The sequence below is a fragment of the Stegodyphus dumicola genome, chromosome 1 (genome assembly GCF_044657685.1).
Source record: "Stegodyphus dumicola isolate Sdum_Otavi_A_Nest chromosome 1, ASM4465768v1".
NCBI classification, from domain to species: domain Eukaryota; kingdom Metazoa; phylum Arthropoda; class Arachnida; order Araneae; family Eresidae; genus Stegodyphus; species Stegodyphus dumicola.
Window position 1 is genome coordinate 119,538,225 of NC_140768.1, and position 14,604 is coordinate 119,552,828.

Genomic DNA, 14,604 nt, shown 5'->3' on the forward strand with positions numbered 1-14,604 from the left:
CAAAGAGACATATATTAGAGAAAATAATTAATATGATGGCTATGAAGTCCTAGTATAAGTAAGCATCATGTTATACATGTGACATAATTTCATATTTTAATAATATTTCATACTTCATATTTAATAATTTACTAGGAGTTCCCTTAGTTCTAAGAAAAAAGACTGGAATATCCTGTTGGACTTTTCAGTAGTGTTACAGATCCTCAGTTCGTACTTGTGATCGACAAAGTATGTCTTCACACACCTCAGTTTATACATTTTACCTTCTGAGAAATAAAGATATCTAGTGCATAAAAAAACTAGAGAAGTTTCAGCTTATGAATTCTGTAGAACATATACAGGTATGTAAAAAAAGGAATTGCATCTTATGAATCTACGTATCATTCTAAATATCTGATGACTTTTCTTCAGGAAAAGAATAACAGCCTACAGTGCTATTGAACTTTTTTATAAGAAACACAAAACGTCGCTACGAGACTGCCATATCTGCAAGAGGTTCCATATCATATTTATTATATGTTACATGATTTTAATGTTCATACTGTGCAAGAGTTCCGCAAGGATCCTGTTTTGCCCCAGTGCTTTACCTTTTCTACATAACTGATTTTCCTAAAGTGGGCAATGACTGCGATCGGCTCCTGGCTTACAATGTAGACAATACCGCAATTGCGGTAAAATCATTTTTGACGAGTCAAGTTGTTAAAAAATACAGGCCGAAATTTACAAACATGAAGGCTGGTTCCGAAAATGGAGGGCATTAATAAATGGAAACAAGTCTCAGTTGCTTGTAGTAGACCGCATAAGACCAAGAAAAGCATCTAAAATGTGTAATGAAGAAGTACCGTAAGTAACCAAAGCTAAGTATCTGGGGGATTCTTAGTCGCAATTTTAAAAGGGATCAGCACACAAAGTATGCAGTCAATAAAGCCAACATGATAATAAATCAGTTCCTGCCCTTACTTCGTTACATTACTTAAAAAGCAAAAGAACTTCATACAACAGTGAATAACAAGCCTATTTTATGCTGTGCCTTGTCGCCCTGTGCAGTGGCTATGGCAGACATAAATAAACTGCAAATTATCTAAAACAAGATGCTTCGCATTATCACTAATGTTTGCGTTTTCATCAGAAATTCTATGCTACACAGAGACTTAAAATTCCCTCTTACTAGCGAACACCTCAGAAATGCTAACGAAAAGTTCTTTCCTAAGGCAATTAGCAGATCTATTATAAATTACGCGTCGCTAATCAACTATGTAGTACTGGAAGATGATAGGTTTATTAACGCATACACTGTGCATCTATTAGGTGACCATAACTTTGTATCCTAATTACTAGTTTATTGTACATACTTATAAATATTTCTACTCTTTTCATTTATTTTTCATTTGTGTTATAATTTGCACTGTGTTCTTAGTGTCTGATAATTTAAAACGCTGTACATGATTGCTATTTTCAATTTTTCATGAGGGAACATAATTTCATTGGTCCATAAATTTGCACATCTGTAATAAATAGTGATATATCCGTTTGGGCAGCTTTAAATATCTTATTGTACATACATAGAAAATACTTTCTGAATAGTTAAACCTAAGTCAATACTAAAGTTTTAAAGTCTTCAGAAATATATGACTGCTTTTAAAGCAAGCATTAATACGGCGAATGGCAAAACAAAGACTTAAGATGAAGATAAAAAAAAAAAAAAATCTGATGTGTACACCGCATGACTTCCTTGTACGTAATATTAAATTATACGCATTTTTTCTTGCATTTCATTTAAACTTATTGGATTGAATTAAATCTACTTCGCCGACAGCGCATAAACCACAATAGAATAAGAGCATTCTTTAAAATTCACTCTATTTGTTTACCATAGCCACACTCTGGCGCTAGGTTCACTTAACAGTATTATATTTCGTTTATATTATAACTCAGAATGCACAAAATTTATATCGTTTAAAAAATTATCTAATTGTTGCCACATGTTCTATTCAAATACTATAAAAGAGCTAGAACGATGTATAAAAAAAAATTAAGCAAACAAAACAAAAAAGGAACGGTTTTTCACAGACGATTGAGTATTTCTCATTCAATTAATTCAGCTCTCATTTCGCGACAAGGCAAAAATACATAAAAAGTCAAAATATCTGTATTAAAAATTACGAAGTAAATCTTAAACACGTATTTCCTCGAAAAAATTCCAGAAAGGATTAAGCATGATTTAATTAGCAATAATAAATGAAGGCGTTATCTTTGTTGTTGCGAAGCTAAGTTTCTCTAGATTGGCAACAAATCCACTAGTCTTATGTTTCAAATGTATATAATCAATGGCCGCCATAAAAAAAGGCTTAGCGGCACTTAAACAACTTTAAAATTGTTGATAATTCTAAAAATATTGCATACAGATTTACTAAAGGCATAAAAACCTTAACCGGAAGATAAAACAACATAATTCAATCATTTTTAAAGCAAAAAATGTACAATCTATAAACATATAAGCGTAAAGAAACTGAGATCACTGAGCCGGGTAACAGAGTGGATATATATATAAATATATTTATATACGTTTGGTGCGTCCGATTGCAACCAAAATACAAGGTGCACATCTACATGTTATAGCAGTCCCTATATACAAAATTTCAACGTTCTGAGGCTACTCGTTTTTGAGTTATGCGAGATACGTACGTACGTACGTTCGTACAGACGCCACGAAAAATTCTCTTCAGAATTAATTTTAAAGCAGTTTTATAATTTTTTTGGAGAAAACGAGTCTTTTATTCTGTTCTTACGTACATATATCACGCAAAAACATCATTAAATTGCATTCGATAGCGGTCAAAATGGATATTTTCGTTGAAATATGCTGCCTGAAACTTTTCGCGATTACAATACTTCCTTTTTACTTCGTACAAGGAAGTAAAAAACGCAATAAATTTTGGAAATATTTTGGACAATTTCATTTGTTAATATGTTTTACCAGTGTTCAAATTAGACATATGAACAAAATGAACAACCAAAATATATCACAAACAACAAATGAATTCTGATTTTAAAAAAAAAAAAAAAAACTATCTAAAAACGGAATTACCAGAAAAATATTTGCAAGAAGAGATACTCACCAATGGCAACCCAGATGAGTAATCGAAGCCATGTAGCTGCTTGCAGATTCACTATCAGAACAGCATTTACCACAATACTTAACGCTGGTATCAAGGGCACGAGAGGAACCTGCAACAAGAAATAGAAAAAGTCATTTTCCCAGATATCTTAGAAACAAATTATTGCTTAGCAATCACAATTTCTCACATTACATGTCTTACATTTTCTCCAATTAAAAAATTGCTTTAACTTTTCAGCTGATAGGTGGATTGCCATATATACATTTTTAATAGTCATTATCTGTAAATATCGATTAATTTCTGAAGAGGCAAAAGAAAACAAGTAAGAATATAAACAATATAATGTTAATTGAGCAAATTAATGGCATTCGAAGTTATAAACAGAATTAAATAGCCATATATATAGTCTATCATATATATACATAGAGAGAGAGAGGTGACAGGTGACGGAGGACGCCTGGCGTCTAACAGAGGTAAACAGGCATATGTCCCACACCCTCTCCTATCCAGACGCAACAACTCCCTGTGGCCCCATAAGGACGCACCGGGAGTTTATCGATACTTCAACATAAATTACTACTTACTCATAAATTACTGCCTACTGATAACATATAAATTCTGCTTTTTCGTAAATTATCGCATACACATAAGTTACTGCTTGTGCTTGTACCTGAATTACTGCTTACACATAAATTACTGCTTACACATGAAATACTGCTTACACATGAAATACTGCTTACATTAATATGACTACATTAATATGGTGCATTAACATGATGCTCAGTTACATATACATGCTACATTACACGTTAATTTGATACATAATTACACATTATTATGATACAAATACTGAAAAATACTGCTTACACATTAATATGATACACAATTGCATAATACATTGTACATATGGCAACATTCAGATCGCAGTTCGCTCATATTGGATTATTCAGTGCGGAGTATGAAACAAAATGCTGTTTCAGTTAAAGAATATACTACATAGTTGCAATGCACCGTTGCGTTACACACATATACTGTTGCACTATACATAACTGCTACTTTACACATAAGTTACTGCCTGCTGATGACACATTATTACTTATATAAGTTACTGCTTACACTTAAAATTCTGGTTACACATTAATATGATACATTATTACATATAGCATTGTACATATGGCAACATTCGGATCACAGTTTACACGTATTTGGTTATTCAGTGCGGAATATGAAACAGCATGCTGTTTCAGTCAGGGATTATACTACATAGCTGCATTGTGCATAGTTGCGTTATACCATTGCATTACATACATATTCTGTTGCATTGTACATAAATTACTACGTACTCATGAATTGCGGCCTACTGATGATACATAAGTTCCTGCTTACACATAAGTTACTGTTTACAGACAAGTATGATACATAAATACTCACAAATTACTCCTTACACATAAGTTACTGCTTGCATATGAAATACTGCTTGCACATTATGTTAAATAGATACTCATTAATTACTGCTTACACATAAGCTGCTTGCACAGAAGATACTACTTACATATTAATATGATACATGATTACATATACACATTACCTTACACATTAATATGCTTACATATACACATAAATATATGCATTATATTACACATTATTACTCCTAAATTACTGTTTACACATAAATTACTACTTACACTTGAATTAATGCTTGCACATAGAATGCTACTTACACTTTAAATAATACATAATTACATATACTCATTGCATTACACATTAATATGATACATGATAACACATTAGTATAATACAAATACTGCTTACACATTAATATGATACATTACTGCCTACGCATAAGTTACTGCTTGCACCTTGTTACAGCTTATGCATAAATTACATGTATAAGATTACATACATATTCAGTTGCACTGTACGTAAATTACTACGTACACAGGAATTGCTGCCTACTGATGATGTATAAGTTCCTGCTTACGCATAAGTTACTGTTTACATATGAAATACTGCTTACACATTAGTATGACACATAAATACTCATAAATTACTCCTTACACATAAGTTACTGCTTACACATTAGTGTGATACGTAAATATTCATTAATTACTGCTTACACATTAGTATGATACAAAAATACTCATTAATTACTGCTTGCACGTAAGTTACTGCTCACACATATTCCTGCTTACACATGATTTCCTGCGTGTACAGACAATACTGCTTACGTATTAATATGATACATAATTACATATACCCATTACCTTACACATTAATATACTTAAATATATGCATTACATTACATATTATTACTCATAAATTACTGCTTACACTTGGGTTACTGCTTGCACATAAAATACTACTTATATATATAGAGAGAGAGAGAAACATGCACAATAAATCATACATACATATATATATATATATATATATATATATATATATATAATCTTAAATTCATTGAGGGCGAAATTAAGTTATTCTACTACTTGCCCAATTGCTGCAAAGTAAGTTAGTAATAATTTACACTTCCTCTAGAAGAAATCTATACCAGTTTACTAGATCTACCTAAACGCTTCCCTGATATGCTCACAATTATAAATCTTACCAAATGGAAAACCTACCTAAAATGCACACTTTTTCATAACTACATTTTTCATAACTACACAAATTTCAAAATCAACTTTTTAAACAAGTCAGAGGTCTGCCAATGGGCTCACATTCCAGTACATCGCTCTGTAATATCTTTTTATTTATCAAAGAATTTAACTTCCAAAAAAATCTACATCCACAAGAGTTAAATTACTACAAGCACACCTACAGATATATTGATGACCTTATTACGAATAATAATTTTAATAAAATTGAACACTCAGAGATTTATCCAAATTGTCTTACACTTAATAAAACTAATAATTCAAAAATAGCAAAGACTTTCTAGATCTTCAAATCATTAACTACAAAAAAATTTTACTTTTTGACAAAATAAGAAATTTCAATTCAATACTAACAAATTAATAAATTGGAATTCCAACATATCCAAAAAAGTAATTAACAATACAATAATAAATCAAATACAACGAATTAAAAATATCTGCACAGATACGATAGATCTACAACGCGAAATTATGCTCCTTATTAAAATTCTCAAAAATAATCTAATACCCAATCAATTTATTAACCATTGCCTTAAAAGAGCAGGCTTTAAATACTCACTCTAAATCATTTAACTGATAGGAATATGATAATTTGTTCTAAACCTGAGAAGGCGGTATAAGTTGGATGACTATCAGTTGAAGGATTTGTACATAGTGTAATTACTAAGCTGTATATAATGTAAAAAGCTAATTGTCTTCAGACTTATGCTGTTACTAAATAAATGGGCCTATTTCATAATCTTTAGTCTGTCAAATAGCTCTTTGCCAGTGAAAATTCCTTTTTTCCTTTCTTAAATTCTTCATCGTTACGACACGACAATTAGCCAAAAATTAATTAATTTCCATTCACTAGTATTTTCAAAAAATTTTAACAGACGGTTTCACTCAAATAAAAGCTCCACAGCATACGTCCCTCCCACACCATAAATTACTTCACATAAGTCTTACCTACTGATATAATTCAAAGCCCTCGCTGCCGCTAAAGAATTTTCTGAACACAACACTTCTGAGTCAGACGCGAAGAGAACACTTTCCCCACTCCCAACTAGAAGAACGTAAGTTAATTAATGCTTTTTCTGGCCTTTATATCTTCATGTACATTCACTTTTCTTATTATTTACATTATTTTTTATTTTTTGATTTGTTTTTACAAAGATTGCATATTTTCTTATAATTTGTAATTTTCTAATGTTTATTTCAACTACTTTGAATTATATTTCATAATGACAATATCCAATGTTTAATTTTTACAAATAATATTGAACTTAAATGCATAAATACGAGGGTGTCGGGGAATGCTTACTCGAGCGATATCACATTTATTGCAAAAATTGCTTTTTACTCAAAATTGAATTAGCTAAAATACTTAATCGGAATGAGTTCTTTGGATCTCTGCATTGGTTCTTAATACCCTCTATTCACGGAAATGTTTGGCCTGACATGAATTGCCGGTTTGGCATCGCCTTATTGCTCGAGTAAAAGGACGAAACACCTTCGTATTTATTTCTTAATTGTTGTTCATTGAACGGGAGTTGGTGTATTCGCCTTGAAAAGTCAACTAATTTCTGATCAATGACAATGATTACTTGCATTTAATTTAATTCTTGCTTTTAATTTATTCCTTTTACAATTGTTATTCATGATTTAATTCCAGTCCCCGTTAAACATTTTTAACAATTTACATTCAAGTTACTTAAAAATATCTTTCGAAATAGAACTTACTAAGTATGGATTCACTCTATGAGTTCACACTATAAAAAGTTCTGCAAATGAACGTTTCGTATAACTATCATATACGTACTTTAAAATAAATATCATAAAAGTTCTGCAAATGTTTCGAATACTCATCACATAAATATTCGGACGCTATGAATGAAAAGTTTATATTTAATAAAAACAATAAAATAACTGGACATTCGATATTTCATCGGATATCTTTTAGTTAAAATAACACTTTCCCTGCGATTTGCTGTTGATGAATTCGATTATTTGTTTTCGTGTTAAAGTGTTCCTTTTGCTCCATTCCTACCTAAAAATTGCCTTTAGTAGAGTTTTCGAGGAATTATTATGTTTCTTTATTCTATTCTCCAATTTACTCCATACATGCTCCATAGAATTTAAGTCCGAAAAAATGGACAAGTTTTAATGATTTAAGGACAGTTGTACAATAACCACAAGCGAACATTCAGGGCTGCATGTTTTAGGATCCTTATACTACAAGAAACTGAATGTATTTTGCATTCCAAATTTTCATTAAGAATATTTCCATATTTATACTAGTCCATATTATTTCTAATAAACACTAAATTCCGTATTCTAAAAGCATCAAAACATCCCCAACCTACTATGCTTGTACCTTCCATGCATAGCATTAGGCAATGGATTTTCGAATTCAATTCTTCATTTGGATTTTGGCACATATTAATTCATTTATCGTACCAAAATATGGTAGATTTTAACGTATCTGCAAATAGAACATTGTTCTAATATAAAACTTTGCTTACTATAGATTTTCATTGCTTTTTAATTGAAGAAGAATTTCTTTCTTGTTGATCGCTCTTTGTATCAACGTGTTCTAAATGACTTTTCTAAAAGCTTCAGAGTTATTTTTTAATGCAAATTGTTCTTCTAAATTTTCCGAACGTTTTACAGTACGTTTTTAATGATTTTATTTTTATAGAATAAATCTGCAATTCCTTGGCGTTAGCTTGGAATGTGATCCAGACTTCAAAGCATTTTTAACAATTCCACGCTATTCCCATCGTTTTATTACTAAAACGACAGTTAAACGCTTTACATCAAGGATGTTTCGGGGTAATTCCAATACATTTACCATCTTTATAAAGACGAATTACAAAATTTCTAACAAAATTGGTCGTTAATTTGTAGCGTCTTTTTCAGTTCAGGTATCGAACTGTTAATACATTTTTCTAGTAAGTAAAGTAAAAGTTTCCAAGTACACAAGTAAAAGTTTCCAAATATAGATGATAAATCTTGTAATATATTTGCATTTAAGACAAAGCTTTATAATAAGAGCATTGTCTACCAAAACATTTCACAAATATTTGGAGTGTCCGAATTATTATGCGAGTTACTGACTAACCTTTTTTAAACGAATTATTTTATTATAAGGAATATTTTGATGTTATTTATTTTAAAATAAGGCTTAAAATAGAGAAAAATTAATATACCTAAAAAAAATTTAAGGTCTATGTTTCAATATTTAACACAAGATTTATACAAATAAATTTCAAAAATACAAATGTCTTAAATCAAATACGAGCCATATATATACTATATACATATTATAAAAACCTTTTGTTAGATTTTTAATACTTCTTATAAAGGAACAAAAAGTAACAATAAACATTCATCATATGCGGGGAATAAACAATGTAAATTAAAAGGAAATCAAAACTTCAGCAAATTTAAACAGAACGACAAAGATCAAAAAATTTTAAACTGGTACAAATTTAAGTGCTAAATTAGTACGCTTAAGAATAAAGTTTGGTTCATTCTGTTTCTTTATCAAAGAAGTACACCAGCGTTAAAAAAAATTTAAAAAAAAAAAAAAAACTTTTAGCTATTTTTCTGACCCGAAAAAAACAGTGAAAATATGCGTAGAAAAGCGAATTTTAACAAAATTATAAACATTTAATAAGTAATATTATATAAAAGCAATCGTTCGACTGCTTAAAGCAAACTATTTCCAAAACGACTTTTATTCTTAAAACAATTACTACTGAAGACCAAAGTTCAATTAAATGCGTCATGGACAGATGGGTTTAAACCATGTCTTTTATGCTAAGTAATTTTTAGTTTTAAATTATTAACGTATGATGAAAATTGAAAACAACGAAAAATATACAGGGTGTACCGTTAATGTTGCGACAAACTTCTAGGGAGGTAGGGCACATCATAAAGATTAAGAATTGCATAGGAACCTATACCCGGAAATGTCAGGAATAAGTGATAGCAGAGTTAGAAGATGGGAAAAGAAGCAAGAGTGATTAATTTCAAACATTTATTGGGCATGAATACAACAGCTTACAACAGGTGCTCGATGTTTGCACCATCAGATGCCAAACATGCCTGACACCGACGGACCATTTGAATGCCGCGAATTATTTCATCTTTCTCGAGCAGGTTCTTCCTGATTTGCTTGACGATGTTCCACCAAATGTGAGGCGCAACATGGACTGGCTGTTCGTAGCTATTTGAACAGATCTTTCCCGCATCGATGGATTGGGGTTGGTGGACCAGTTCACTGGCCCACACACTCACCTGATTTATCAAGCCTTGATTTCTTTTTGTGGGAAACCATCAAAAGTATCGTGTATCATGGTCCTGTTGTGTCTGAAATCGATCTCGTGACAAGACTCGCCTATGCAGCTGCTACAATCAAAGAAACTCGCGGTGTGTTTGAACATGTCCGGCAATCAATTGTCCGTCGGTGTCAGGCATGTTTGGCGTCTGATGGTGCAAACTTCAAGCATCTGTTGTAACATTCAAGCTGTCGTACACCATTTGTGTTCATGTCCAATAAATGTTTCAAATTAATCATTCTTGCTTCTTTTCCCATCTTCTAGCTCTGCTACCACTTACCCCCGACATTTCCGAGTATAGGTTCCTATGCTATTCTTAATCCTTATGATGTGCGCTACCTTCCCTAGAAGTTTGTCGCAACATTTACGGTACACCCTGTATTTAATAACTACACGTAACAATAATTGTAATTAGCTTTTAATATATTTTAACGCTAATCACTCTGTGTGCTTCATCAATACATTTTTGCTATTTTATGAGATAAACTTTTTTTAACCTTTTTCTCTTATCAGATTGGATACAGCGAACCAAGTGTTTAGTTCCTTGAAATTGTTATAAGTGAATTTGACTATGTATTAGCTGTCGAAAAATCTTTATGTGATGTTTTTGTAATTGGTGAGAACATGGTATCAGTCAGTTACAGAGCGTATACGCAGCTTCTATTTGGGAATGGAAACTGGCATCGCATATAAGAAAAAAAAACAGCTCGCAATTCAAGGACATCTGCTGTTGTTCATATCTAGATCGTGTCATCAAGTCATTGGCGGTCTCTTCCACTTGAACTGGGGGTTGAGCGAGCGGCAATGATTATGAGAACTGCAAGATTTAATTTGGCAACTAGTCTGTGGGGACGGACTTATTTTACTTCATTTTATTATTATACACGATGAGAAACTAGCGGGAAGCCCACGAACAGCATGGCAATATGGTTTCTTTCTATCACATTAATGAATATGCGTAAACCTTCTTATAACACTTTACATACGCACATATTTCTATAACACGATTTTTAGTTTAAGCATTTACAAAATTAAGTTACATGCTGTACCATCGTGTGTAGTAAGCAGTAACAACCTATATTTATTTATAAAGAATAAATTACAAAATAAATAAATTACAAGAATAAAATAAATTACAGAAATACCTGCATTTTCTCACATCGAAGTTACATGAAATTGAGTCGTGCCCATCATTTACACAGTATGTCTTTTTCCCCGCGAATGTTCAATTGGTAGATTGCATAAATTACGTAACTATAATTTTGGAAGAATATTTTTAAACCAGATTTGGGGTATAAATTGCTAATTAGCTTTATCGTTTTTAGGATTCATTATCGCGAAACTTTATTTCAGTTCCAAAGTATGCCTGAAAGGATAAAAGTTAAAAAACAAATTATTTCTTTGCAGATGAAAATACAAATTTTGAAACATTTTTTAAAACGCGAAAAGGTATCTAACGTTGCGAAAAGTCTAAATTTAAATGAGGCAACAGTAAGAAACATTAAAAAATTGTTTCTAAACATTTTAGGAACGCATCTCCCTATTTTGTATTGATTGTTAGTCCCGTATAACACAATTTCACACAACACAGTACTTTTTTCGAACTTACCTTTCATATGCGGAACACCTATATTCTAGCAGTAACATATAAAAAATCGTTTTCGAAGAGAACAACAGTACGGTGTTGCGCAGAACATCCTAATTTGTAAAAGTAGACCTCATAACACTGACTTAGACTAAATAATTTCATACCTTATTTACACATACAGTAACACAGTGGGCGCCGCTTAGTATAATCACTTGTAACCACGGCTATTTTGATAACATTAAACGATGAGAAAAAATAGCCTTCAAACTAATAGTGGACGATAATTTGATATAAAGGTGACTAGAATTATTTGCCCGATGCTGTGCCCCTAATCTTGTCACTCAGAGGGCATCCTTCAATGGAAGAGAACATAGCAATGTAAAATTTAAAATAAATTGAAAAAAAAGACGACCTCAGTTTAGCGTAGATGTTTTCAAGGATTTGTTTTAAGAAAAGCGGGGAAAGTCTGTAAAATTATTTTAGCGCTTGAAGAAGAAGAAAGCCTCTTATCTAATTGCCCTCAAATTGCCTCAAATTTTTACCTAATTTTAAATAGTTGACTGAAATTGAAACCAAGCTGTTTGGGTTACTTTGTAGAGTCATTGGGTTATTTTCAAAAATGTGCAATGCTCTTTCCAGGACTCGAACACTGGACCTCTCAGATACGCTTCGAGTATGCTTCTAATTACACCACGAAGGCATGAGCAAAGAAGGAAGAAAATGCCTTATATTCTCCCCCTTTTAAAGGGCAGCTGGGAATAAGGGGACCAAATCGCTAAATCCAGGTTTGTGAGGAATTATCGTCCATCACCTTTTAGTCCGAGCGCCACTAATAGAATCATTGGGTTATTTTGAAACAGGAGACGTAAAAAATATGCAGTACCCTTACTGGGACTGGAACCCTGGAATTCTCGAATACGCGACTAGGGGGCTTCCAGTTACACCAGGAAGGCATGCGGAAAGGAGTAAGAAAATGGAATATGGCTTAACCCCTGACTTCGTGACATTTCTCTGTCACCTGGCAATTTTTGTAATCTGTTATAGCCTTAATTAACAACTTTACTTCAGTTTAAAACAAATTTATGCTATAATACTTTGATTGCATTAACCAAACTGCTAATCACAATAAGCGATGTATTTTTCATGTTTTCGTGTACAAAGGAGCCGGGCTTCGGTAAATCGATAAGATTATTCAAATGATAACATTAACCGCGAACACATTAAGCGGCATCCACCGAAATACGTAACAGTGGTATTATTATCTAGAACTCGTACTATTATTATCTAGAAGTCTTGTGAGCAAGCTTACCTTATAACGAAGAGGACATGTTGATTGTTGATGGATCAAAATGAAGATGAAGGTCACTGTAACTCCAAGAGACAAAATGATCAGTATGAACATTGTCCACCAATATCCTTCTTCAATGGCTGAATAACACCCTTTTATAAAACCACACAGCAGAAACGTAAACAGCACGAAAGAAACAACACAGTATGTTACTAGTTTTCCTGGTTGTAGATTTACATATGCTTGGAGTACTTGGAAACGGTCTTGAAACTGGCCAGCACTATCTTCTACTGGTGATTTGTCGGCACTGTTATCTCCAATGGAAGACAATTCTTGGCTGCCCATCGTGACACTTGTATATGGTCTGTATCTTAAGATAATTACGGATGCACTGACAACAAGGTAAGCAAAAAGTGTGCCTATGGACATCACCTCAACCAGGGTATTGATATCAAGTGTTAAAGTCATAATGGCTGACAGAAAAGAGAAAATATACATTGCTCCTAAAGGAATCTTCGTTTTCAGATTTACGTTTGAGCAGAAGGCAAAAAGAAGACCATCATCAGCCATAACATATATGACTCGTGTCAGGGCAAAAAGGCTTCCTATTATGCCAGTTGCCATTCCGCTGACGGCTCCTACGATGACTACTATCTTTGCCCAATGCGCACCATGTGAATCCAATGCTTCTGGTAATCCAGAATCATCTGCGATGTCTTTGTAATTGACCATAAGCGTAAGAACAGTGGATACTCCGACGTAAGTGGCTGTAGCAATGCCCATGGAAATCATTGTTGCTCTAGGTATGGACTTCTGTGGATCTTTAACTTCTTCGCCGGAAGACGCAATGGAATCGAAACCCACATACGCATAGAAACAAGATGCAGATGCGGCTAGTACACCGGACCAACCGTATGGCATAAAGCCACCTGTCTGCGGATTCGTCCAGTTCTTGGTGTCAGAAAAATATGCTCCCACGCATATAATAGTCAAGATGACAATCATGTTAGCTGCTGAAAACACATTATTCAAATGGGATGTCATCCTAACTCCGAAGGACAAGAAAATTACAAACAGAAGTAGGATACCAAAAGCAAGAAAGTCCAAATGCTCGGACACGAATGGTACGTGTATTGGTCCGAAGAGCGTCATTGTACTGTTTTTAATAACGCCACCTGCCAAGGAATCTATGTAAGCGCTACATGCTCTGGAGATGGCCGCAGCTCCAATAACATGTTCCAAGGCCACATTCCATCCTACAAGGAAAGCCCATAATTCTCCTAAAGCCAAATATGTGTAGGAATATGCTGATCCCGATCTCGGGTATCTGACGCCAAGTTCTGCATAACAGAGAGCAGCAAGGAAAGAAGCGAATCCACTGAACAGGAATGCCACCACAATAGCTGGCCCAGCCAAGTTCTTGGCAACAGTTGCTGTGAGTACGTAAACTCCAGAACCGATCATGTGACCTATAGCTAATAAAGTGATATCAGCTGTGTTGAGGCAACGGCGTAAATTTGTTTCCATGACATCCGTGTCCACAAATTTTTTTCTTGTCAGACGGGAGGCAAATTCACGAATGTTCCCAGCAGTCTTCTTCGCTGTCGACATTATGTCTGAAAAAGAT

General features: G+C 33.2%; 1 protein-coding gene across 1 annotated transcript in view; it reads right to left on the reverse strand.

Annotated features, from left to right (window-relative positions):
* LOC118187718 (cationic amino acid transporter 4-like) overlaps nucleotides 1-14,604 on the reverse strand; it is a 39,243-nt gene that overhangs the window by 7,623 nt on the left and 17,016 nt on the right. The window contains exons 2-3 of the mRNA XM_035357991.2: nucleotides 12,999-14,593; nucleotides 3,120-3,228 (exon numbers count right to left, since the gene is read on the reverse strand). Of these exons, the coding sequence (XP_035213882.1) occupies nucleotides 3,120-3,228; nucleotides 12,999-14,593 (1,704 nt within the window). The remainder of the gene's footprint in view (nucleotides 1-3,119; nucleotides 3,229-12,998; nucleotides 14,594-14,604) is intronic.